The 27,937-nt window shown below is 41.6% G+C and overlaps 2 protein-coding genes across 7 annotated transcripts in view; both read left to right on the top strand.

Moving 5' to 3' along the window:
- Nucleotides 1–3,788, top strand: part of RGL3 (ral guanine nucleotide dissociation stimulator like 3) — a 29,756-nt gene extending 25,968 nt beyond the window's left edge. For 5 of the 6 annotated variants that reach the window (XM_088137638.1, XM_088137636.1, XM_088137634.1 and 2 more), the window contains 2 exons: nt 885–1,034; nt 2,587–3,788. In XM_088137638.1, coding sequence (XP_087993764.1) covers nt 885–1,034; nt 2,587–3,378 — 942 coding nt within the window. In that variant the 3' untranslated portion in view covers nt 3,379–3,788. The remainder of the gene's footprint in view (nt 1–884; nt 1,035–2,586) is intronic. The other variant, XM_088137637.1, reaches the window with a different exon arrangement.
- Nucleotides 3,789–10,174: 6,386 nt separating this feature from the next.
- On the top strand, nt 10,175–26,953 carry EPOR (erythropoietin receptor). The gene is made up of 8 exons (XM_007423027.3): nt 10,175–10,335; nt 14,725–14,866; nt 16,287–16,471; nt 17,410–17,561; nt 17,648–17,798; nt 23,828–23,915; nt 24,100–24,187; nt 25,285–26,953. The coding sequence occupies exons 1-8, from the start codon at nt 10,227–10,229 to the stop codon at nt 25,846–25,848; spliced, it is 1,479 nt and encodes a 492-aa protein (XP_007423089.1). The 5' UTR covers nt 10,175–10,226; the 3' UTR covers nt 25,849–26,953.
- The last annotated feature ends 984 nt before the right edge of the window (nt 26,954–27,937 follow it).

Genomic DNA, 27,937 nt, shown 5'->3' with positions numbered 1-27,937 from the left:
ATCCTTATGTATCCTGGGCTATAATTATATTTGTAATTCAAAATATTAGTCATATCATTAAGGTTAGGCAACAGTGTTGTCCTTGAAACTTGCATAGTTTGCCAAGTCATCAACCAACATGCATGCGCACTCATTCATGTGAGTAGGTGCACACACATACTCAGCTCATTCCCTCATTCATACCTTCTCTCTCCCCTTTCCTCACCCCCATCCTACTCATGCCCAGTTAAAATCAGGTGGGCCAAGCACTATGTGCCTTTGCTTATTATTAATGGCAGCTGCCAACAATCATGTTGATCGGCTGACCTCTGCAGAAAGTGAGTGGAGCTCGCATTTCTCCAAAGGTTGCATCTTTTGTGACTGAGGAGTAAATGTGCCCACTGGGTTGCAAACTATCAACGTAGGTACTCATGCCCTGCCTCATTCATCAACATGGTATTTGCCATAATGTGTGAGTAATGTCCTATTGCCTTCTGTATAGAACAAACATGTTAGTTTCTATCCAAAAGAATAAATGGACGCCAATCTGATACTAGAAATGGCCATTCAAGTATTATTTAGAAAACACTTAAATCTTCCTGGTCCTTTTTTCGACCGAACTGAAATTTTGCAACATGGTATGGTCAATCGTTTTTCCAATTCCTGCAATGGACTTTAGTTCTTTTTCACTGCCTAATTCAGCAACATTTCTGGAATGTGTTTTACTTCGGATTCTGGATACTTGGCTCCTCTGGTTAGGCTCTCAGAATACACCATTTGTTCCACCAACATCATAGGTCACAATTTGCATACACAAAAGTCTCTTGTGGCACATCAACAATGGTGGGGTATGCCATACTTAAAGCCATGATATATTTCACTTTTGGTCATATTCCTCTGCTCAGAATCCACCTGCAACTCAGTTGAAAACTTGCCCTCTACGTGAGCTGCCTGTGCCACCTCCCATCTCTAAACAAAGAGAGACAGAATCTCGCATTGTCCGTGTCCGTATGAACAATATCTGTGGCAATGGAAACCTTTATCGCAGCATTGTGGTAAGTTGTCAAGAGAGGGCAGTGTTGTGGAAGGGAAGCCATAAGTTCTGGATTGCAGGAAATATCTGGGGCAGGTTTAATAACCACATGACCAGAAAGCATGCCAGAAGATCAGACATGATGAGGGTTCTCTGATTGCGTAAGGAGTGTGGAGACTTATTAGGAAGCCTCAGATATGAACAATGAAGAAAATTGGGAGGTTCCCCAGGGTTACAATTTCTGTAAATGGAAGCTGTGAACCAAGAAAGTGAAGAACAAGTCTCACAAAATAAGTGATCTAGAATTAAAATGAACCAAAGTATCTAGAACGAGGTTTCTCAACATTGGCAACTTCCAGGTGTGTGGACTTTAACTCTCAGAATTCTCATCAATAGCCATGTTGGCTGTGGAATTCTGGGAGTTGAAGTCTACACCACCTGGAAATTGCCAAGATTGAGAAACTAGTGGGAAAGAAGAGAGCTAAGGAATCCATACATACTTCTGAAAACCTTTGTGGTGATTCTGTCCTTGAGCATTCGGAAGTATTTTTGTTGGATGAGAATAAGACTGGATTGCTTCCATCCTTTAGAGTAGTTTTTTCCAATCTGATGCTTTCCAAATGTGCTAAATTTCAAACTTCCATACTTCCTACTCAATGTGAGCAAAGGCTGAAAATTATGGGAGTTGTCCTATGCAACTGGAGGACACTAGTTAGGAGAAGGCATTTCTGGAGATTTAAACATCAGATTTGAGGACTGTGGTGTATACAGACATATAATTAGTGTACTGTATTCTTTTTCATTTTTTTCAAAAGCAGGCAACATTTTTGGATAAGGGATCTACTTAATGCAGTACATTAAAGAATGTGCAACTCAGAGCCCACTATTTGTCCACTGTCACCACGTTTTTTCTTTGGTTGGTAATGCAATAATACCTCGGTTCACGAACGCTTCTGTTCACGAACAATTCGGTTCACGAACAGCACCGTTCGGAAAATTTTGCTTCCGTTCACGAACTCCGCATCGGGTGACGAACAGGATCCGCGGCCATTTTCCCTGCTGTGACATGTGGTCGTGGCTTCCTGTAGGGAGGGGGACTCTCCCTCCAAACAATAACCGCCTCCCCACCCGCCTTCCTGTCCTCCACACCAGAAGTCGCATCAAGCAAGGTTAGTGTTCTCTCTCTTCGTACTGCACTGTACTTTGTTTCATGTGTTTGTGGTTTAAAAAAAAATACATATGGTTCAGAACAGATTAACTGTATTTACATTGAACCTTATGGGAAAATTTGATTTGGTTGGCGACCAAAATTGGTTGGCGACCACATTCGTAGGAGTCAGAACGGATTAACCGTATTTACATTGAACCTTATGGGAAAATTTGATTCGGTTCGCGACCAATTCGGTTCGCGATCAGAGTTGTGGAACGAATTAAGTTCGTGAACCGAGGTACCACTGTATGTCATTTATATGTGTTGTTTCATCCTGTAACAGTGTTTTACACTGAGTTGTCACATAGTTGGGCCTATCAGACTCACCTCTTGTGACCTGTAAGGGGATGAATTTTCCCTACAGATCACTAGCCAGGATAAGACCACAGCTGTAATACAGCGGGCCTTGCAGAAGCACAAACTGGAAGAGGACTCACCATGCAACTACCAACTTCTGCAGCTTTGGGGGGGTGGTCAAGGTAAGAATCACAGAGGGGGATGGAGGGGAGATGCTGCCGGGATTGCTCACACTCTTTCATTCTTTCTGTTTCCCTTTTTCTCTCCTGAAGAGCTGCTAATTCCTGACAATGCGAATGTTTACTATGCTATGAATCCTGCTGGACTCCATGACTTCCTCCTGCTCCAGAAAAAGGGAATCACCAGTGAATCACACCTGAGGACACAACCTGGAAGCAAAGCCGCTCTTCGCCACATCCCCTCTCTCAAGGATTTTGGCACCGGTGCTCTTGCTGCCAGTTCATGCTTCATATTTTCACACAGTGCACCAACTAGCCCAGTTTCACGTTACCCATCACTCTCTGCTGAGGATCCACACTTTAGATCATGTCTTTCAACACACCCATTTCCAGCTCCTTCCCCCTGGTTCCTGGAAAATCAGCCAGCAATAGACACCCCTGACTCTCCCCCTCCCTGTCTGTCTCTTCCTCAACACCCACTTCCTTTGGAAACCATGAGCCCAGTTCTCCCTCATGTTGTACAGAAATTGCAGGCACCTCCTCCTGTGCCACAGTCACCCCCTTACACTTCCCAGAGGACATCATTTTGGTCAGAGTCCCCACCTGTCTATCCTCTAGAAACTCAGAGTGATCAAGAGTCCTTGAGCAGCATAGGAACAGATCGTGAAAGCCAGAGATAGCTTGTCTGATTATAACATTTCTGTAACACTGAATACACACAAGTGGCCAAGGAACTGAGGAATCCATGAGAGACTCTGATTATTCTGGATTGGTCATCTGTGGGATCCTGTTGCTTTGCCCACCCAGATTCCTCCTAGGAGACCTAGAATCATAATGCCAAAAGGTAATCAATTCTAAAAGGCACCTTATACCATCCGGGACTACAAGTAGCAATTTGAGAAGCCCCAAAATGATAGTGCCTGGTTGCTTCAAAGAAGTGAGCTAATCTTTTGTTACAAGGGAAGGGAATGTTCACACATTTGTGGCCTCCAAAATTCAATAGTGTAGTCAAGGTCAGACCTGTATAGATGAATGGTTTGTGATAGCTGCTATCTATGCTGTGCCAAAGCATAAATTTCTTTTCACATGATACTGTAATATTTCTCATTTTTGTTGCTTGTGGAATTATCATGTGGAGTCTACACAATCTACCCCTGTTATATGCTTTGCTGCAAAGAGACCCACCAAATCCCAAACACAGTGGTAGGCAGGTATGACAAATTTCAACATGCTTGCCCTTCTTCTTTCCTGCTCCCCAGATATTCCAGTTATTGTGAGAATGTATGCATAAGTTTCATATAGCAGTACAAATCTTTTTTAATTAAATTAATCAAGGTTCTCAATGCCAGAATATCCTAATTATTTAGTGCTACTTGCTGAATTCTATCACAGTTATCAGTAACTGGGTTGGAATAACTTTATGAACAAGATTCATGAAGCAGCTAATATAGGAACCAAACAGTCGTCCATAGAAGTGCTATGGCAAGCCTGCCCAATTCCCTTGAGGGTAGATCTGAGGCTTTGAAGATAGTGCCCCACTCCATGGCTGTAGTTCAGTCTAACTCATTCCCTGATTCAGAAAAAAAAAAGGGGGGGGGTCCCTGTAGCATTAAAACAAGAAGGTCCGGGTCTTTCCTCCTGCTATTCTTAAATTGAGAATCTGCTTAGGATTTTGAACTAGACTTAACCAAGGAACCCATGTAACGGCTGAGTCAAATATCAGAAAGCAGAGATGGGCCTAAGTTCTCAATTACATAATGGGAGCACAATTTCAGAATGGAAGCCTACTTGAGAGTTACTCATTAAACCCAGATGTCCTTGCAGCCAGAATATGTATGATGGTCACCAGCTGAATAAGGGTAAAATACTTTGAAGGAATGCTTTGCTTTGATAAAACTTCAGCCAAAGCCTCTGCCCCAGAAGAGGTTTCACAGTGGTCCCCTCACTTCTAAGATCAAAGCAAAGTGACCCTGCTGCTTCTCTTCTGCCTGCTTTGGAGCCCTTCCCAGTCCTTGCTCACAGAAGTCGCACTACTGGAGAAAATGGAAGACGTTTCTCCCACAGCACTGGACCAAGTGCTTCCAGGCTGGGAAACACTGCAGGTACAAAGCCTGGAGCCCCTTCTGCTCATGCTGAAAGTCTCTCAGAGTGGGATGCTTCAGCGAAGGCTTCAAGCAATCCCCAAATCTTCCAGGATGGAAGTATTTCTGCCACTGCTGGGTGAGAGGGCTGAGAGGGGCCTTCTCTTGCAGTACTGGCCCCAAGTGATTCAAGGCCACCCAGACTGCTTTATCAGACAAATGTGGTTCCATAAAGGTTACCTCCATGGCCCAAATGGCTTCATCAAAATTAGGTGGTGTTGCTTCATACAAGCCTAGTAGCTACAGCCTCCAGGAATGTGCTTGAAGCTGCTCATTGTGGAAAAATGAGTTATGCAGATCATTGCCAGCTTGTGAGACTGTGAGAGGGGTCATCCTTGGCCCTTGAACCCTGGTTGTTTGGCCAATCTCTGGAATACTGAGTATAATCTCTTCACTGCCTCAATGTTTTGTCTTCTTGTCTCTTGACTAAAATATGGACTGGATTGGCTTGTGTTTCTGCACTGACTTACTGATTCTCTCCTGTGTTTCCATATTTGGAAATAGATCTTGGAATGTAGAGCTACACTTGCTCATCTTAATCCCTAACCTCTGAGAGGACTGACATAGGTTTCCCATGTACCCCTGTAAGAAAATTGTGAAATTTATTCTGAAACTTCCAGATAGACATTTCAGTTGAAGAAAACACCAACAGAGTATGGAGACTGCTTTCATGAAATGCACTTGAACAAGATTTTGTTTTTCCTCCTCCATGTTAAAATGTCGTCAGATCCAGCACTGGGAATGCCTGTTTTCCAGTACTAAAGGAGAACGGTCCTTGGTAAAGAAGGTAAAGGGTGAGGGCGTTGAACAGATTTATGGGGATGATTTTAGCAAGGAGGTGGACTGAACATTACAATGTCTGATTTGACCTTGCAACTCCTTGATTTGTTTGGTTGCACTGCTGTCAGAGACTTGGTAGTTCTGCTGGAGAGTAACATTCAGCTTGGAAAGGGAACAAAATCAGAGTTGCAAGGAGGAGGAGAACAGAAGGGAGAAGAAATGTACTCAAATGGGCCCTGGCCGTTTGAAAGGGGTTGGGATTGAGTGTGTGGGGATGCACAATTCGGAGACCCCCAAATTAAGATTCAACCATTACCCTCCCAAGGATAGGCTCAAGTGCAGGGCTGATCTGGTATCTTGGCTGAAGCAGGAACTTTAAAATACTGTGTCACACATAGCTAATAGATTCTTTTCCTTTGCTGATGCTTGAGATCTTAGTACTTGAAATGTGTGTTGTTCTGCAGTCTGGGGAGAGTTTCTCTCTCACACAGTTCATCTGGCAGGCCCTGCTTTCTCTGTCTTTGCTACTCACTTACTCCCTAGAGCAAAAGGCACTTAAGTTCAGGTCTTTGGGTGCTCCAGTTATAGTCGTCCAGGCAAAGGGGAAAGTGGCTAAGTGGCCTTTGGCTGAGTTCAGTTTGTGGGGTGCAACTTCTATTGGACAGCCTTAGAACAGTATATTTCAGGCTGCCCTAACCCTAACCTTAACCTAATTAAATTTTAATATACATTTTAATTTAAGAAAATATGTATTATATTTTAACACACACGCATGCACCCACATATACTGATCCTCATTCACTTATAACTTGACTGCTGCTTCCCAAGTTTAAAATAAAGTAAGAGATAATGAGAGTGAGTGTACATATCCATAGGAGTTTGGTGGTGTACCACACAATCTGGGGAAATGCAATCCCAGGCCACGGTTGGTGCACCTAGGCTTTAGCTCAAGCATATAAAGAGAATTCTGTCCATGAGATGGGATTATCTTGTGGTCCCTCCCCACTATGATGCCAGTGTGCCTAGAGATACCTACTCTGAGGCCATAGTATCCAAACTGGCTTTCTATGGGTTTTTTTTTCTTCTTGATTTTAAGTCAGTGTTAACTCCTGGTGACTGCCTGGACTAGTCCCTGCAGTTTTCTTGGCAAGGGTTTTTTGGAAGTGGTTTGCCATTACCTCCTTCCTAGGGCTGAGAGAGAGTTACTAGCCCAAGGTCATCCAGCTGGCTTCATGCCTAAGGCGGACTAGAACTTATGGTCTCCCGGTTTCTAGCCTGGTGCCTTTAGCCATCACACTTTCTGGTTTTTTGATTAGATTCTTTTAATTAAAAAATAAATACATAGATGGGTAGCTAACTTGATGCAAAGCACCAGTCTGAAGCATCACCTGGGTCATAAAGACCAGAGGTATTTCTAAAAAACAGAAAAGATTGTAGCTGCAGCCCATGGTATGGAAGGCTGCCCAGAAAAAAAAAAGGTAAGCATATTAAAATGTTACAGAGGATGCAGAGGAGCTGTTCCACTAGAGAGAATTCTGGTAAATGGATATTTTGTATACGGCCACAGCCAGCAGGGCTTCCGTTTTCTGATGCCAGCCTGGACACAGTCTCAGCTTCCTGAAAAGTTTGGGATCTAGATACAGATGTTAGGAGAGTAAAAGGAATGACTGCTCTGCAGCGCATGACCTTCCTGTGACTGGGAAATTCTTGATAAGCATAATCATCCAGGTATCTGTCTTTGAGATAAACAGACAAGTCAAGGTTTCCTCCATCTTCTGCTAGAGGAATATCTTAGTATTTCTTTAGAGATTTAATTAAGTGTGATTTTGAAACGGTAATTCGTAACAACTCCTGACTTGATAGACTAGCCATCAGTCTTAAAACTCTGGTTACCTTCTTCCAGAGCCAAAATAGAATAGAGCAACACCTTTTAAATTCATGTCCCAGCCCTGGGACTTGTTGGGACCTTTGCAGATATTCAGAGTAATATCCACTAAGGCAACTATTCTCTCTAACAAGCCTCATTTGGAAACACTGTTTGAATTAAACAGCCATATTTCTATGGACTATTGTTAGACTACAGTTACACTCTCCAGCTTTCACCGTCTGGAAACCCAAAATGTTTTAGATTCAGATGACGCACAAAACACCATAAAGTCTGTCTAAATAGTTGCACACAACTAAATTAAAAAGTTCATTAGCTTATTATGTCATACAAGCACATAGTGTGGCCACCCTTAGAATCTACATGCAGAGTTGGTTTCTGCATCCAAAATGATGAAGTGATTAGAGCACTTTTCTTTAAGAGAAGTATGAGATTGTTCAGTTTAGACTAAATGGTTTACTTTAGAAAAAGCGGCCAGGAGATCCCCTACAGAGAGTTCTCTGGGAGGTTTAAAATGAATTGTTTAACATTTGTTCAGCAATAGAAGAGGATATATATGTAGTTCAGGGTTGAACTGTTGGGTTCCTGGTGCTCTCTGAGTTTGGTTGTTTTCTTGGCAGAGGTTTCATTACCAGGCTAGGTAACACCATCAGTGCAAGGGAGAGCAGGGTTTTGCTCACTATTGAGAGTAGCTTGCCCTGCCAGTCTTGATGGGGGTGTCCCTTCCTCCTTGGCAGTTCCTTGAGTAGGGTATGGCTTCTCTGATAGTTTATCTTATAAACATCCAGCAAACCCCACTCTCCTTCACATTGATGATGTTACCCAGCTGGGTAATAACGTCTGCAAGAATATAACGAAGCTTGGAGACCACCAAGAACCCAGCTTGTTCAACAACTGCTACAGTAAAATAGATTTCCAGTGCCATAAATTATTCTACTGAAATGATGAAAATTGTGTTGGGATGAGTGGAAAAGTAGAAATTAAGGTTTCTTTTTTTTGTTTTGGTGGAAGAATGGCAACCTGCATTCATTTCCAGTCCTCAAAATATATTAATCAAATTCAGAGCGCTCTAATTCCAAATGTCTTTTGCCCAGGCTTTCACCGCTGGGGTTCTTCTAGGAAAAAAAATTAAGTAGATCCTACAGATTTTAGGGCTGCCTGCTCTGGGGCTAGGGAGGCCAAATATGTCTGTAACATGATGCATGATGAGATTTGGCCAAATATATCAGGAATGTTAGACAGTGACATTGCTGTTTCATCAGCGATATAACAAGCAAGCCAATAAATAAATAAACACATGTATTTATAAAGAGAAAAACTTCTTTGAAAATAAGTTTTTTTTTTTAAGCTGAATAACAGCCAAATGGGAAAAAAAAGGATCAGATAAGAGATTATGGCTCTACTATCTTTATGAAGATGTTTTCAAAAACGCAAGTGACTGAAATAAACAAGTCCTCTGCAGAAGAAGCCCTCTTATCATCCCTAAACAACTTTCTGTTTGTTGTTCCTCCTTTTTTCCTCAAAACCCACACCTCCCCACTCTAACACAGGCTGCACATTCACCACCTGCCACTGACTTGTTGGAAAGGTGAAGGATGCAAAGGGAAATCATTCCCAAACTCATTTAGAACAGAAAGGAACCATATCGGTATGGTTTTCCTATTTTCTACTCTCTGTGCTGCCCATGCCATCAGAAATTATCCCGCAAACATGCCCAGTTGAGTCCTGGAAGAGAGGCCTTTTCCGCTAAAGCATCAAGAGGGGTCAGTTGGTATGGTCTGTATTGTGTTGTTATCCCCAGTCTTTGGCTAGGTACATGCCCCTTTTTTTCTCTGCAAACCACAAAATCCAGAGACTCCCTTTGAAATTTACATGGCAGAGAAGAGAGGATGATTTGAAAGAGGATACTATCACACCAACAGCCACCCGAAGGCATAAATCAGGGGTTTCAAGCTCCAGTGGCTACAATATGCAGGGCCAAAACCAAATACATCACAATTGTGTTTTAGTGCAATGTGGGGCCCCAAATAATGAAAGTATGCCACATAAACCATTAAAGGTCCTGCTCCTATGAATCCCTGCAGTTGGGAAGTTCTCCCTAACATTAGCATAACCTTCATGGTAGATGGTTTATCCTGCCCTCTGTGAATCACAGAAAAGTACTGACTAAACCTCTTGTCCATTAGATTGTTAACAGTCCTTTTCCTCTCTCTCTTGCCTGTTGGGAGCTCTGTCTTTTAACCAGGAACAGCCTGCCTTGCACACTGAATAGCAAAAGCAGTGCCTTTGGCAGAAGGTTGGAGATGTCCTGTGACCAGGACAGAAGGTCTCAAGAAGAATATGACTGGGGAAAGTGAGCAAGTTTCGTGCTTTGGGGTGGACTGCGAGGATGCTGGGCCTGGATCTTGGCTTCCAGTTGCTGTCGGGGTACAGTAATTTTGACACAGCCTTACCCTAGAAGTAGGGAGATAGTTCTCTATCATACACAGGAGGAATCCACAGGGGAGAAGGGTCTCCAGCCGGCTCGCAGTTGCTGCAATTTGTTGTTGTTGCTCCACCGCTGCCTCTCTCAGCCCAGAGCTCGCCCTCTTATCTGCAGCCTCCAGCTGTGGAGCAAAAGCCCAGGCATCAGGCTCTGCAGTCAGTTACCAACTGGCAGAGCAGGTGAAAAGGCTTTTCTGGCAGGACGGCTGCCCACACACCCACCCAGCCTCCCCCGAGCATGGAGCGGGCCTGGAGATCCATCGCTGCCCTTTTGGCCCTGGGGTTCTGGGCCTCTGGCTCACTTCAGGAGGGCGCTGGGAACCTTGGCGCTCACTTCAGCAACAAAGGTACCCTGCTTGAGCAGGGCGGGCTAAGCGGGGCCAGTGAGGGCAAGGGGGAGGGAGGCAAGTGAGTGTTGTCATGGCGTTGGGGGGGAGGAGGTGGCACCAAGGAATGAGGAGTCAGAGGCACCGTGTTGTCAAGAGGTGGCATCTGAGGCCAGCCTGCCAGGGGTCAGACGTGGTGTCTCCTTTTGGCACCTGTGCATTCATGCAGTCCATATTGCGCTGGAGGGAAGATTTTTAAAAAAGGAGAGTCACCCTGTGCAAAATTGATTGAACCTGACCTTCCTTGATTCAGGTGTGCCAAAAGTCTCTTTCTCTGTCATTTTATTTCTCTTGCCACACTACCGTTGACAAAAGTAGCATGAACACTTTTGGCAGACAGTGTAGGAAGAGGAGAGCCACGTTAGTTTAGGAGGCAAAAATCAGGAGTCTAGAGTGGAACAGCCACTCTCTGCACAGGATGAAGTCAGCTGCAGCTCATGAAGGCTGATGCCTTTTAATAACATTTATTAGCTGGAAAAGCTGCTACCAGACTCCTGAAGACTGGGCAGGCTGGAAAGAGGCTTTTTGCAACAAGGCAGCCATTGTTGCCTGATTTTTTTTCCCCCCTTTCAATTTGAGGGCAGTTTCTTGTAGGGCCAAATGGATCTGAAAAATCTCTCCTTCCTGAAGGAGCTTTCAGTTAGGTCCCACTTCACGGTTAACATGGAAGAAACTTCTGAGATCTGTTTCTGTTGAGGAGGAGAGGTCGGCGGTACTCTGCTGCATCAAAGGGATGGCTCCCTGGAGACCGACTGGCACAACCTTAGCTCTCCATGCTTTGATATTCTAAAGCTGGCAGCTCTGCAGCAGCCTTTCAAATTTAGCTTAGCACTTTCCTGGCAGTGCTAAAAGCCATGCTGGCTAGGAACTTCAAGAAATGTTCTCTCTGGAGGACTTTAGGTTGGAAATGTCTGGTGCTCAGTTATAGCCATTTAAGCAGTGGTGGCGGGTGGGGGGGAAATCACAAAGAGACATTACAGAAAGTGACAGAGGTCCTTGGTAGCATCAGCAATACAGTTTAGCTTGTGTTGCATCCATCAACAAAAGCAGGTATAAAGAGCCCAAGCGCATAATCACCATATATTTCCCACATGCTAATTTAACATCAGCATTCCTTCTCAATCTATTGGGGCTACCCTATCAGGGCCGCAAAACTCCAGAGAACCACTAGATGGCACCCCTAAAATACTGAAATCAGAAAACATTCCTTTATATAAAGCCAATGGGAGAAAAAAGGGCTCTCTAATTTTAATTTTATTTCTTTTATGCATATAGTCATGGATTGATATTTTACTGATTTGTTAATTCAACAGTTAAACATGTGGAATTTACAGCATAGGGAAATGCTTACTTTAAAAACAGGTTTCACACTGACCGTATAAGAACATGTTCCTATGTTACATAAACATCCAGATAACTGGATATGAATGAATGTAATCATAGGTTGTGAAGCATATGTGATTTGTCACTGTGTGTGCATTTGTGTATGTAAGGATCTGACACAGCTTAGGCTTATTCATAATTTCATGACTGCAGTGAGGTCTCGCAATGTAAAAATGAATCCTGACAGATCCAGCTCTGCTAATAAAGCAAGCTTTTGTGCTACTTTAAACTACGCTTTTCAGCTGGAGTAGTTTATATTGTAGCCTGCAAAGTGTCACGGGCTGAATAATCAAGTCAGGGTACACTGCCTTGTATAAACCAAAGGATCCATTGAAAATAGCTTCAACTGGTATGATCCTAATCTAAGAGGAGGAAATGAATATACTTTTTCAACTGGTGAGCATGTACTACTTCAGCACTTTCTTTTCAAGTACATTGTGCATTGCAATAGGGCAAAGGGATTGCCCCATACATACCTTTGAAAAAATTGCCTCGAACCATGGAGACTGGTGGCCAGGAGCTTCCTCCATTCCAAAGTTCTTGGAATTAAGAACTTGGACCTAAGGAAAGGGACATTCTCACCACATCCTGTCCTGTCTTGTCCTCTCTCTAGCAAATATCTTTCTAAATATCTATGAAACTCTTCACAAGTCTTCTCTCTCATGCCTGTTTTCTCTGGAATGTAGCTACTGTGCTTAGATTTCCATTTTAATCCTCCCTCACACACACTCGTTCATGTGCACCCTCTTCAAGTTCTTGGCCTTTCCTCTGTGGCTTTTTGGATTTGTGAATCTCCAGACTGAAATACTCAGAACTCAAAGACAATAAACCACTCAGAGGAAGCCTTTTGCACAGCGCCCATTCATTTCGAAGGGGCTAGTGCCTGGCAAAGGTTAATTATGCAAGCTCGGGGCAGCGATGCAGCAAACACTATCGCATACTCCATTGCATCTCTGGAGCTCTGTTGTTTACTCCCATCTCCTGTCCAAGAGCACCATACCATAAGGGGTTAAGAAATTATAATCAGATCTTGCTAGCAAGTTCAGCAGTCCTAGAAGAAAGTACTCCCCAGGATTTAGCAGTCCTCATTTATTTAATTTCTATCATGTCTATTACATAAGTTATACCTTTATTAGCACTTCTGGAGTACAGTTACTTAAGCTTACACTGGGCATTTCACAGAACTGTAAAGATGAAAGCATGCGGACTGTAAAAAGAAAAAAAAAGCAAAAGAAATCCAAATGCTATGTGCAGATTCCTATCATTATTTTTTGTATTCATTTATTTACTGCATTTCTATGTATAACTGAACCTTTCAGTTGACGTAAATTTACCTATGGCGGGAACGGAAAACGGGGACAGTCCCCTTATCTCAGGAAACACATGTCAGATGGAGATGGTTGCAATAGAAGTGTGTGTATGTGTGTGTGTGCGTGCGCGTGTGTGTGCAGGCATGTGTACGGGTAATGTAGGGAAGCAAAGTCACACAATGCATACAGTATTGTGGATCATGTGATTCTGGCAAACAGTATATTGTTCTTACATTCCACCGCCACCAGCTAGAGTCCACATGTGGCTATGTATCCCTGAGGTGTACATATTGCTGAAGGAATTGAAAGAAAGCAAGATTACAGCCAAGACTGTATTAGAACACAGACTCTTCTCTTGGTTATAATTTCTGTTTGGGCAGAAAGCTTTTATTTTCTTTAGTTTTAGCCAGGTGCATAAGGCTTCCTCATGCAACCAAGGAAGTGGTCTGAAAAGGCCTTTGAGTAGATCAAAGTTTGCTATGACATCCCCTGAGAGCTGCAAGCGATTTTTGACTGGGAATTCAAACCAGACTCATCTGCAGCCTGTAAATCTAACAAGGGACTGCACTACAGGGTTACTGTAAAGTTATCTCTTGACCCAGCCTTACAATCCATTACACTGACCTCAGGTTGATTGTACTGCATGCTAGTCTCACAGTTCAGCCTACGGTTGCAAAGGAAAGCAATAGACAGTTATTGCAGAGCTGCTGTAAACTAGTTTTCAACTTCAGCCTGACCTACAGAAGGATACCTCTGGATAATGCACGGTTGCTATAAACCTCGAAGAACTTCACCAGCACTAGTCAATGAGAAAGCTATGCAGTACTGCAGGGCTCTCAAAGCTGAGCTGCAAAGATCCGATGACCGCTAGATGGCACGAGAGAGAAACAGAAAACGGTTAGGGTTCTCTGTCTCTCTCCATTACCCCCTAATAGTTGCGTGGGTTTTTGCAGCCAGTATCTGGTATTGCTAACCTTAGTGCTCTTAAGCTACTTTCTCCCTGCTGCATTCTCTCCAGCATAGGAAGTGCATTTGCCTGGAATTGTTTATTAGCAGAATTAGAGTTCACAGTAAATAAGGGTTGAACAGCAGGAACTCTACTCTTTTTCTTTTTGATGTCTTTCTGAGGATGTTTGTGGGACACAGTCTTGCACACTGAATTTCTTTAATTCTTTTTATGAGTAGTTCACACTTCAGTCCCTGGAGACATTTTAAAATAACTTCTTATGGTGAATGTGGACATGACCTAACCAGATAATAATGTGCTACTTTCTACAATTTTTACAAATCGATGTGACTTACCTTTCTTCTATTTCCAGGCACTCCGTTCCATTCCTGCTCTAACTTGGTTATTTTTTCTGACTTAATCAGTTAATGTCACCAGTTTTGGGGTCACTATGACACTGTTTGGATTTTTTTGGCTGGGATTTTGCTTAATTGGGGGAATATATACAGGTTGTAGAACTCCATAATGTCATTTCTGTTGGCAAAACCTTTTGTGTTTTGCCAATAGAAGCAAAGCAAGCATTCTTTTGTGTGACCTCCAGAAGGCACAATTTTACTGCTCAGGGATCAGATAGGGATGGGTAGGTTGTGGTCCCTGCTTTTCCATGTCTGTGGGTAACATTAAACTTGTGTCTCGCTGCTTTGTATCCAGTTACACGTCTGTTGACAGAAGAGCCCTTGAGCCCCAAATGTTTCACCCAGCAGCTGGAAGATCTGGCCTGTTTCTGGGAGACATCAGAATTTCAGAAGGAACAAAAAAACCAGAGCACATACAGCTTTTGCTACAAGTTTGAGTGAGTGGTTTATATGTTGTAGTAGAGTCAGCCTGTCTCAGGCCATGGTCTGATTCCAAATGTTGTTCTTCAAAATGACAAATGCTACTTTGGGGTCTTAAATACAGTGAGCCCTGACCGAGCCCCCCTTGTCCCATCTGTCTCTGATCCCTTCCTGTGATCTGTAATACCCCCCACATCAGACCTATTTTCATCTTAATATATGGAGCAGGTTAGTATCATCCTTTAGCCAGCAAGGTCTCCATTTGAGGAAGACTGTAATAGAGCATTTCCCATTGTTCAGACTTATTCCTAGTTTAGATATTATAGTTGTCCCCAACCCATATCTCAGTCCAGGTCCTGTACTCTGACTGTTATGTTGTCCTGTTTCTCTTGTCAATATTTATTTTTGCAACCACTTCCTGGTCATGTTCACAAATTATATGTGTAGCTGTAAACTTAAAACACATTAGGTTTAACCCTAAGAATTGTGTAAGCCTGGATACATCAAAAATATATACCATTATTCCCACCCAACAATGGCTAGGAAGCAGTATGCATTTTGTAGTCCAACATATGTGAAAGCTGCCTGGTTGGCAAGGGCACTATGAAGTGCTCCTGAGAACTTCCAGAGTATATTCCACAAGGGATGAGGCTATGTGTTTCATGCCTTCCCCCAAACCTAAAGAGCCTTCCACCAGCATTTCTAAGAGGAGCTGTTGAATTGCCAACATATACGTTCTTCTACTTCCCAGACTCCCAGAGATTGAGGAAGAGGATTGGTTTCTCTAGATCAGTGTTTCTCAACTTTGGCAACTTTAAGATATGTGGACTTCAACTCGCAGAATTCTGGGAGTGAAGTCCACACATCTTAAAGTTGCCAAGGTTGAGAAACACTGCTCTACACAGTATAAGCAGTATACATTGAAGGACTTTAGATACTTGGAGGTATTGGTACTGGTGGTGAGTCCTTGGGCAGAGATTCAATGAGTTGCACTATTCTTACAGGGGGCAAAGCAGAAGAAGAATTTCTGACTACCTCCGGTGAAGCCACCATGGAAGAAGAGGCAGAAAAGCCTTGGAATATTGGCTTAGGGGACAGAAGGGGACAGAAAAGACCTAGGGGATCAGGAGAGGGGCCCCAATCAGGAGCTGTAAAAATAAAGAAGAGTTCACATGTGGATTTGAAACAACCAGCCAGGTCTTCATTAAAATATGTGCAGATGTCAGTCCTGTGCTTTGACTAGTATTGACAGGGAGCTTTTAAAAAGCCAGATAGCAAAAGTCATAGTTGGGTTGAGTTCAATGCAGTCTTAACCTCAAGACTGGAAATCTACCCTCTTGCTTTGACTCTGTGGTTTCTGCTGGGAACAGTGTGGAAATAAACCTTCATAATAGCTTCCTCCCAAGATTAATCCTTTTACCCCTTGCTTTCACCCAGGGAAGACAACTCCCTGCAGTCCTGTAATCTGACTGTGGAGAACACATCCAAGAATACAACACGCTACACTTGCTTTTTTCAAAGGCAGGATATCTCGGCTTTCAGCCCTCTGGAGATCAAAGTCTTTGATGGGCTGTCCCCTAACAGCACCCTCTACACCAGAACGATATATGTGGAAAGACTTGGTAAGACCTCTGCAGATGGGTCTCTGTGTGTGCGCGCGTTGGAGTGAATAGTCTGATCCCTTTTCACCCCAGAAATGGAAAGAATCCAATATTCAGTGCATTCACAAGTTGGAGGCTAGACTGGAACTGCTTCCTCCTGTTCAGGTTTCTTATCATGCAGTGGTGGAGAATATGAATGAAAGGAGAAAAAGAGCATCTTTCCCCACAAATAAGTTGCAGGCTGAGATTTCCAGTGCTTGCAAACCAAGAGCTTCCAGCATTATTTATCTGTTAGGTGGATCTCCCACCTTTTCTCCAGGAGCTCAATATGGTCCAACTATTTCTTCTTTCTCTCCTTGGATTTTTTTGTGATAAGGAAAAAAAGGAGTAAATAGTAGGAAAACACAATAAGGTTGCAAGTGAAAGATGATGTTATGACTATTTGGAAGCGCTTTTAGGCATTTTGTCTCTCAACTTCTGTTCCAACCTTTGCTTGTAAGAGAGCCCTTATCCCATCACAGAACCAGGCAAATGAAACTTTTCCATCCCTTTGTCTCCTTATCTAAAAAAGCTTCAGTGATTGAGTGTTGGTACATCAGGTAGCTATTAAATGAACCAACACACACTGGTGGGACAAAACTCCAGGTTCAATACAGTAGATTGGTTTCATGCATCACACTAAGCCATAGGCTTAGGTTTAGGTTTAGTTTGTTATGTGTTGGTCACAAGAAATCCAGGTTCAGCATTCAATCAACCTGTGAAAGTGTCCTGAGTTCCCATAATCCTAAACAGCATATCTAGGGTTAAGGAGGAATGGAGGCTCCTAGAGTAACATCCAGAAATTGTGGTTGGTCCTAGATGGGAAATAGGAGCTGCAGAGCCACTGCCTATTGTATCTGCTAAACTGGAGAAATGAAGGTTGCTTGCCTATTCTCATTCTCTTCTTCCTTGGTCCCCAGTTTTCCTGGACCCCCCCTCTAACCTGACAGTGCAATTTATGGAGTCCCCTGGGCAGCTGAATGTGAGCTGGCAACCACCTCCCATTGCATACATGGAAAACAGTATCCGCTATGAAGTGTCCATCTCCCCTGAGGGCTACAGACCCCAGCGGGTAAGTCACTGACCCTTTGTTTCTTGCCCCGGTAACCTCCTGCTTTCTTTTCTCCTTCTCACTCAGTTTTATCCTCCTCTCCTCAGGTGGAAAGTACCAGTGGGCAGACATATTACCTCTTGAATCTGAAAGGGGGCACCCAGTACACTTTGGCTGTTCGGGTCAAGCCTAATGGAGTCAGCTATGATGGCTATTGGAGTGAGTGGTCACAGGAAGTATCAGTGATGATACCAAATGGCAAGTGCCTCATTTATTTGTGGTGTTTAATGTTGGCCACCCAACATCACCATTCTCTGGAGAGCTCACAAAATCTCACAGAGTGATAAAACACATTCTAGGCAGTATCAGCCCACCATGAAGCACCTTAAGGTTCTAATAGCTACACAGTGGAGAAAGTATTCTTTCAAATAATCTGGTTCCACACTATTATGGCAGGAATAAATAATCTTTTTCCTTTGTAGGTTCCTACAAACATAAAAAGGCCCTCTTACTCAGGTGGAAGAAACACAGATCTTTCCTTTCCCAGCCCCACCCCCCAAAGCAAGAGATCTGAGGGTGGGGTGGGAACATCAAAGCCACTCCATTCCTCCTCTCAGTAATTCTGTAGCAATCAATATTTCTTTCTGCTACTGTTCTGGTATTTCAGCCACAAAATGGTGGTTTCAGTTGCATTTTGATTTCAGGGCGAAGGCATATGAAAGCCTGCCCCATAGGGATCCTATTCAAGACTGCTATTTCCACATTTTATTAACAATGGAAAACAGGGATTTTGGCTACAAAGAAAGCTCTTAAGTGTCTCTACAAGTTAAATAATGATAACTGGAGCATAAATAAATATCACCAAAACACTCTCTTCATCAAAATATGGGTATAGCCGGCATGTCAGTCAAAACTGATTAAAAGTGGTTCAAGCCATCAAGGCGACTTTTTCAGCTTCTGGAGACAACATTAGAATTGTGCACATTTCCAGATAGTGAAGCTGATCCTTCAGATTGAGTGCAAACTTTCTAACTAAACACCACTTACCAAGGGAGCTGAGCCCTAAATTGCTTCTCCTGCAGGACATAATACCTAGATGCTGTAAAGTGGTCCACTGTAAACACTGAGAAGTTCCACTTTCCCTGTACACTCATAAAACCAACTTTTCTCTCAATTGCTTCGTCACTGGCTTCATATGCATTTTTTTCTGCTTTCATTGGTAAGACTACCTACAAGGTCCTCTACCTTCATTTTATGTGCGCCATAGAATGGAGAAATATACAGAAATACAAACTACATGGTCCTCTTGGCAAAATGCCAACCTCCTGTTTCAGGCGGAAGGAACCAAGAAACCTTTTTCTTCTTTTGGTATTAACCAGGGAGAGAGAGCTACTTGTCTTTTCACAGAGGGCTGATAGCTCTGGGAGGACAGGAGTCAGATAAACTATGCATTTTTGATCCTCAAGCAAGAGAAATGCAGGTTAACTTCATGGTGCGTCTGGCTTTCCAAATGGAACAGATAGTGGGGTGGCAGAGCTCCTGGTCTGGACTGTGACATTTACACATGGTTTACTGAATTAGCACTGTTTGGGCTGAACCATAAACTAGCCATATTGTCTGGGCTTGTGAGCAAAGTCAACCACAAACTAGCTGGTCACATTTTAACTTAGCATGTTATATAAACTCATTGAGAATGTGGGCAACAGCTGTGAGGGAGAGCCAGATGAAAACATCCACCTGTTTGACTAGGAATCTTCATGGTTTTAGAGGGATGCTTATAAAACCATGAGAAAATGAATGCTGATTAAAACAGAAAACCTTAACCCACCAAAGTATAAGGCCTGCTTTCTAGCAAAACAAAAACAATAACAATAAAAACGATATCTTTAGGAACCCCATTCACTGGGGCAGAAATCGCTATTGTTTGTAAGCATGAATCCCTTTGAAGCGATTAGGAGTTGCCCTATCACAACTCCCAGTGGAATTAGGGCAAGCACACAGTGTCAAACCAAATTTACTTTAACTACGGTCAACGACCAGCAAAGTAAAAAGAAAAGAAAAACACAGAAACAATGACCAAATCTGGGAAAGACAGTGTAACAGTCACATAAAACCTAACGTTCAGACTTCAAAACCAAAGTAAAGGAGAGATGGAATAAAATACAGTAAAACAATAAAAAACATGAGATAAAATAGAAAGAAAGAGCAAAGAGATTTCATAAAGTCATCACGCCAAGATTAGGATATCATATAACAGAGGAAGTCCCACTTGCATAGGTTAATATGGATGAGAATATTAGTGAATTAAAGAATAGGAAATCTCCAATGAAAACAAAAGGATATTTGGAAGAATGAGCTATCAACATGAGCTGTGTCAGAAAGTCATCTACATGTGAGAGATGACTAAACTTGTGGATCCAGTTATCTGTCAGACCAACCCTCAATCACAGTGCTGGTTTAATTGGTGGATGGTTTCCTGCAGTAATGGCATGGCAGGTAGTATCCATAGTCTTTGGAGTGTTTGTAAAAATGTACATGATAGTGAACTTCTGTATTTTTATCCACTATTTTAATTATCTAGTATCTTGAAATGGGTTGTAAGAGAAAAGCTAAGGTGACCAATTAACCAAGAGTGCTGATAATAGCAAGCTTAATTCAAGAAAAGATTGCGTATCTTTCAGTAAGTGTTATATTATTTTTTGCCCAGCCTAACCCCGGGGATGGGTTACATAAGTTCATATATCTTTTAGGAGGTCATGGGATTGCAAAGTTTGAGAACCCCTGGTGGATGATATCCAGGTTTGAAGCTCATAAATATCTGTCCACCATGGAACTCATCCAGAAGGACCTTCAGCTAACCTAAATGTACAGCTCTGTTCGGGTCTGGTTGTTAAGCAATAGCTTTACCAGTCTTTATGCATAAAAATATTAGATATTCTATAATAAACATTAGATTAGATATTAGATATATTAGGTATCTGTGTGAATACTGTGCCATGGGAAACTAACTTCATAATTCTTCCATGATTTTTGCCTACAAATGAGTTTTATTAACAAGTTAAGACCCCAGAGAGAAACATGTTGTCAGGGAAATTTGATGGCATACTTAAAAACTCTTAAGTGTGTCCGAGAAACTAATAAGGTAATGCTAAGTAAAACATATATTTAAGAGGATTTTTGGATGCAATACAATTGCATGCAAGATTCTTGGCTGCATTGCTAACCTTTTCATTGCGAACAATGTCTTCTGTCAAACTCTTTTCTAAGACTGGTGTCTAAGTTGGTGAAGCTGATGAAATGGGAGAGACTATCCTTGTATATACATATATGTGTGCATATGGCACTGGCATGATATTTAAAAAGAAGGATGTCTTTTTTAAAGGAGTACAGCTGGAAAGGCTTTTTTTTTCCTGATTCAGTATAGAAGCATCAAAGGGTTGATGCTACAGAATCACCAACTGTTTCTCAGAAGATGCCTTCTCAGAAAGCACAGCTTTCAGACCATATCTTAGGAGTGGGGCAGGATCACTTCTCTGTGTGTATGTTTGTATGGGCCTGCAATATTACTCAGACTACAAAGAGGAAATAGCAATTCCTGACTCTCACCAGGAAATTATTAATTAAAGGGACAATAGCTAGAAGAAATCTCAATAAGACTTTGCAATCCCACACTGGCAGGCCTTTAAAATAACAGGCATTCAGAGTGAAAGCACTTGATAGACTGCATAATTAATTAGATTTATAAATATGATTTTTCTATTAATATGAGCAAAGTCTAAACCAGTAATTGCAGCAAAAACCTATTGTTTTTACTACTGCACTATGTCACGAGAAATACAAGATACATTCAGGATATTGATGGTTTTTGTTTTATCTTTGTTAATTTTAAGGCCTGAAGACACATTGAGAAAAAGAAACTTCTCCAGCTACAGATAAAACTTACACTCTGTTACTGTTAAGACATTATTGTTAAGACAGTGTCATCTCTTACTAGCTATTTTTGAATATATCCTACCTTTTGATTATTACACCTATTATTTTAACAGTGTTTCTTGGTATCATTCCTGAAAATTCTAGAGAATAAAGACATCTTGTCTTGTGCTTGTATTCAAATAGAATAATTTTGAAATATGACATATAGTCACTATTCTTGCAACTGAGCAGTTATTAATAGCTTCAATCAAAGTAAAGTTTTCTCCCAAGTTAGAGGCATTTAATGTTCAAAAAGGAAAGACCAATGTTATGAAAAACTTTTCAGCATTTAAAAACTGTAATAAATTTTCTGATTTTACTCTGTTGACCTGAAAAATTGTGTTGATGATTTCTATACATTATCCTTTAACTATTCCTTGGATAAAGGTACTAATTAACTCCTTTTCTATGACTCCACTCTTGTCTATCTGCTTTCATTTTTCTTTTCTTTTTCCTTTTCTTTCATAGATTCCATTCTTGAGAATTGCCATTTTTACCTCAGGTGGTGCATTTAGATAATTAACTATGGATCACTCCATAGTTGGCATGGCAATGTCTATTTTTTCACATGGGGTAAACCAGCCTCTGCTGCTACATTTGGAAGCATCCATTTCTTCCCCTGAATGGAGCTCTTCAAAACAGGGTTTTTCAAGCTGTGTGTCCCATGGAACCCTAAGGTTCTGCAGGAAAGTGATGGGCTTCCATGTAAGACTACAGGCCAAAAAAAAAAGGGGGTGGGCACTCGAACACAGCCAGGGACATCCATAGCAATTTTTTTAGGGAAAGGCAATCACATCCCAGTCATTGAACATTGATTGGTTTGGTTAAAACATTAGCCTCCCAAGTAATTGTGAAATCCAAGTTTAAATTAAAAATTGTACATTGGAAAAGTTCATGGTGCATGTACAATAAACAGATTATTTTTACATTTATGTGTGAAGGAACTTTCTGGTACAGTAGTTGGGGCATTTGTTTTTGGAAATTTAGATCACTTTAACATATATATTTGCATAAAGAAATTAAATAATCATGCATTTTGTTTTATTGCCATTTTCCTATCACTAGAGCTTTGATCAGGGGTTCCAGGAATTAAACAGACAAACAAAACTCTTCAGCCTGAAAAAAATTGGAAAAACTCTGCCCCAGAGTCTTTCTCTGAGCACCAATGCTCATAAATTCTTCCCATCTTGGGCCATTTCTTTATTTAGCGCGCGCACACACACACACACACACACACACACATATTATATTATATTATATTATATTATATTATATTATATTATATATTTATATATCTCACAAAAACATGGTTCTGGACAGCTATTTCTATATTGCCTCTTTCTTGACATTTAGAGTCTCTGTTTTTTATTTGCGTATACACTGAATTATTGTCTTTAACTCTCTGCCAAATTTAAATACTCTGAAAGGTCTCCAGAAAAATAATACTTTAATCCAGAGGCAAGGATTGCCCTTTTACTCCCACTATTAATACTTTGTTATAATTGGCATTAAACACTGAATGTTCACCTAGCATCAGGAATTGTCCTTCACAATTATATCAGCTACTCTACTTCAGTCCAACCACAGCATGATTTAAGCCAACAGTTGCTATTATATGTACAATATGGTAGTATTATTTAGGATTAAATAATGCTCTATAAAAGAGATAGCAGGTATTACCCAGGAATTAAAGCCCATTTCACTATTTGCTTATCAAAAAATATTTTGCTATTATTAGTCATTTTTATATATATTGCTATTATTAGTCATTTTTAAATAATATTTTACTTGCTACTTTGAGAAATGCACTTACAAAACTTAATCACTTTATTACTTGGCCAAAAGATATATTCATTCACATTACCAGTTCAGTTAAAACTTCCAGAAATTATGAATGATGGTGGTATTAAGACAGCTTCAATGTTACAGAGAAATACATTTTGAGCATGGATTTGACTACTTAAATGTAGTGACAGTCATCACCACAACTTGACTGCACAGATTTTAACATGATGATCCAGTTAAAATAGTGTTCTAGTTAATCTTTTTCAGTATTTAATCACCAAGGTTCACTTTTGAAGAGCTACATAATAGATTACAATCCAGAAAAAGTGTCAATACATACATACTGGTGGATCATCCTTCAAAAATCACGGCTACTTTGATTAGTGCAATTTCTCCAGGTAGCTACTATGGAATAAGTACTGTACTTTTATAAAGTGGTCAGGTCCTTCCAGTGAAGATGGTTAAGTAATTCTCCATAGCATTTTTATAGAGTAACTTCACCTAGCCTAACCTGATTTTCTTCCTTGCAGATCTGGACCCACTCATCCTGATACTCTGTGTCATTTTGGTTGTGATTGTTCTGCTTTTGGCTTTCATCACCCTGATGTTCAACCGCAGGTATAGCTCTGTCCATGTTGAGAAACCAGTGTTCTTCTGCCACTGAAATCAATCAAATTCTTCATTATGGATTGAGGCAATATAAGAACATTTCTAGACTTAGCTGTAATACTAGGGATGAGGGGTGGGGAGAAGTGCTTCCGTTATTTTTTTTTAATGCTGTTCTTCTATTATTTTTCACCAGATTTTTGAAGAAGAAGATCTGGCCTGTCATACCCTCCCCAGAGCATGGATTCAAAGACCTTTTCACCATCTACAAAGGCAATTTCCAGGTATTGCTCTGCCTGCCTTTTGTGATCCAGTTCCTCCTTAGTCCTTTTTCCTACAGCAAAGCTCATTGTAGTTACATTCTTAATCCTAGGACCTAAATTAATGGACAGTTGGTGGCCAAACGCCTTCAGATCAAAGGATATAAAAAAGGACAATTAAAACAGGAATAAGAATTTTTAAAGAATTTAAATTGGGCAAGTAATTTGGAATTTTTAGGCATTAGGATCTGTCCATACAGCGTTAGGATGTTATGAAAAATCCTCCAATGTGTAGAGATAGCAATATCTGTCCATTTTGTTGAATCTGATGGCAAACTGTACATTAAATTATGTGTTCATATGCCTGCATTTGTAGGCCAGTGCAGTGGAGTAAAAATGTACACACACACACACACACACACACACACACACAATGTATTCCTTTGTATGGGAATCTGAAAAATGGCAAGCACTAACAATATTTCAAATTAGGACAGAGATTCACTGGAAAATAAGGACCATGTCTGAAATTTAGGGTCCATTTAAGCATGTTTGCATAATATTGAATAAGAATAGTCTGAACCAACTGGTATGTTTCCCAGCAATGTCACACTCTCTAAAAAGAACTGCAGATCTGAAGAATTTGAAACTTTTCAGCAATAATAGACAACTTATTCAGTAGGCCATTAATGATCCAGTAGAGCACATAAGAGACAGTGAGAGCTATTTAAAATGGTGTCTCTTAATGACAGCCATAGTGGCATAGTGGCATGGCACACTGTCATCCTGGACAGCTGCTTGACAAGCATACTTGTGGGGCCAAACAATCGTAATGAAAAACAAGAAAGATGAAGGTGGGACTTAGGAGCTCTGTTGAATGTTCAGGGTTCAACATATTCTCATTAATGCTATTAACCAGCTGTTATAAAGCTAGTTTGATATAAAGTGTTTGGAAACATGAACATTCATGGAATAAAGTGAAAAGCCAAAGAGATTCATATAACAGGATGCAAAAAAAAAAAAAAAAATGAAGACACTGGTGAAAAATTGGGTTCAAAGGAGGGAGAGAAGGGGATGTTCCACATCCTGTTTCTTGACACTGCCATTTCCCTTTTTTGCAGTTGTGGTTGGGGCATCAGAGCACTTACCTGTGGTGGAGCCAGAATACCGACTATCTGGAGGAGCAGCCATTTTTGGTGGAACTATTATCTGAATGTGATGGCCACAAAGTGGACAGCCCTCCCGTTCCTCCTCCCCTTCCCCCCAAGGGCTGCACTGTAGTGGAGCTCCCCCATATGCCAGAACTGTCCCCAGATGATTACCTAGTTCTGGATGAAGATGTGGTGCCATGCTGCTTAGGAAGAGATGGCTCCCTGTTTTTGCTGGGCAGCAACAGCAGTGAGGATTCAGACCTGGTGCTTGCTGAAGAAGCAAGAATTACAGAGCCCAGCCAAGCTTCCTCTAGCTTTGAATACACTGTGTTTGATCCCAGTTCTGACAGCCTCTCTCCACAGGGCCACCCAGCACAGCCCCAGCTCAAAAGCAGCTACCAGATGGTATCTGACTCGGGGATCTCTGCTGACTACAGCCTTATAGACTCCAACGCTGGCCCCACCAGCCTTTACACCAACCTCTGTGATAGACCACCACCACCCTTTCTGCCTGCCTACATTGCGTGCTCATAGCTTTAGCAAGCATGGAACCAGTCAACACACGAGAAGAACTGAGGCAGAAAGGTACCAGCCCAGCTGCTCAGTACTGTCTTCTTTCTTCCCAGGAGAAGAAGCTACAGTAGTGGAAAAAGCCATGGATCACCACAACAGCTCTGGCTGGCCAAGCTGCTCCTGTAGGAGGAAAAGTGGTTTACAAAACGGATGGGGAAGAGACGGAATGGATAAAAGGCAGGCAGCATATTTGCCTCCATGATTATGCATTGAACCTATCGACACTACTTTTTGACCATGACCTTGTTTGTTCTCACACAGACAAGCCTATTCTGCGAAGCTGTTAATTGGTAACTGTAATCAAGAGGTATTTTGGGGTATGGTGCAGGAGCTTTCCTGCCAGCAGTAACTATCAGCCCCAACACTCCATGTCAAGATTGGATGACATTCTCTTGATGTCACCTCAAAGAGTAGGGAGTGGAGTGTACAGTTTTCTTTGCTTCCGTCTTTGTCTTTCTATGTTCTTGGGTGAAACTAATTACCTTTTTTAAAAAATAAAAAATCTATTTTCATGATGCATTATGAAAACAGTTGTTTTAAATACACCATCTGGCCTGGGCTTGGAGACTCTGCAGGATTATTTCCAGCACCAGAAAGGGAGCAAAATTCAGGGACTGGAGCAGGAATTCTTAAAAATTCAGGACGTCTGGAGTTTCAGTTCAACTGCAGTTCACTCGATGGCCTTTGCTTCCCCAACTGCAAAAACGGATTTTAAAAAACTGGCTGAAATGCTAAGGAAATATCTGATAGACAGAATGCCCCAATTATCAGATTTTTAGAGCACTGCTTTGGTATTCCATCAAGTGTTTACTGTCACTGTACATGGGCTGTTTAGAAAATTACTGTTATTTGTCCTTGCAAGGATGACTTGCGATGTTCATGCTCCTCTGAGCAAGATCCTAGACTCTGCTTGTGTTGAGTTCCTTCAAAATCAGCATACTGGATTGAAATCACAGGTGTTTCAGACCAAGATTTTAAGTCTCATGGATATTAGACTTAACGTACATAGTGTTTTTTGTAATTATTATGATAATTTAGACTGGAAATGCACGTATGTTTAAGTTAGATCTTAAAGATAAATAAAGGTTCTTGTATTCTAACTCACTTGGAGAGAAGTGAATGAGGATACAACTTCATCATCTTACATTCATTCCAGTGCTTTCTCATTCCTTCTCCCAGTCCTTCATCACTTCTCATTGTCAAACTTTCTCTGCATCCCTGGGTCACATAGCTAGTGAACATGTGAGGCTTCTTTTGCCTTGTGAATCCATGTGTAGGCCAGCCCTGGATCAGACCCTCAGAGCAGCAGTCCAGGCCCCAGGATTAAAAAAAATAACGTTTTGTTTGAGTCTGGTTCCACTCTGGGTGACTTTGTGGATAGAACCATGCCATTTCTTGGTGACAGTACAGAAGTGATTCTTTCCAGGGTGCTTTTTGACTTCCCAAGCTAGCCTACAGTCCCGGAATTTTGGCAGTTTCATCTGATTATCCAGCTGAGATACTCCCATTTAGGGCTCTGGCTAGCTGTCTCGGTTCATTCCGTTAAGGCATGGGCTACTTTACTTGGTAATTACTTAGTATTGTGTGAATCTAGTCATTTAGTTTTATAAACTATGATTGTGTTGTATAAACCCAGCCACTAAACAAACCACAGCTTAAGGTGATATTTGAAACAGATGACTGTAGTTAATAGACTTCCTTAACTGGATACCACTATATCAATGGACACACAAAGGATTGTACGCGCACACACCCTTGATCAAGTGGCCTTAGTTCAAAAGAAGAGGGACTGGCAATTTCTATGCCAGGATACACAGGTAGCCACCTGGGGGTCACACAGCCTATGGGCTGCAAGCTGTCCATCCATCCAGAGGGGAAAACCTCATCTCCCCTTCCTGTACAGGAAGTGGAGGATTTTACCTTCAAGGTACAGTATGCATTTCCCTTGATCAAAGTCCTGCTTCTGTACATGCCAAACTACTGCTTCCATCATCCCCAGCCAATATGGCCAATGGTCAAAATTATGAGGAACTGTAGCCCAAAACATAGG

Source organism: Python bivittatus, unplaced genomic scaffold, assembly GCF_059951505.1.
Source record: "Python bivittatus isolate LINGU-HERP-01145 unplaced genomic scaffold, Pbiv_v1 ctg000220_np1212, whole genome shotgun sequence".
NCBI classification, from domain to species: Eukaryota; Metazoa; Chordata; class Lepidosauria; order Squamata; family Pythonidae; genus Python; species Python bivittatus.
The sequence above is the reverse complement of the archived record's forward strand: the minus strand, read 5'-3'. Positions and strand labels throughout refer to the sequence as shown.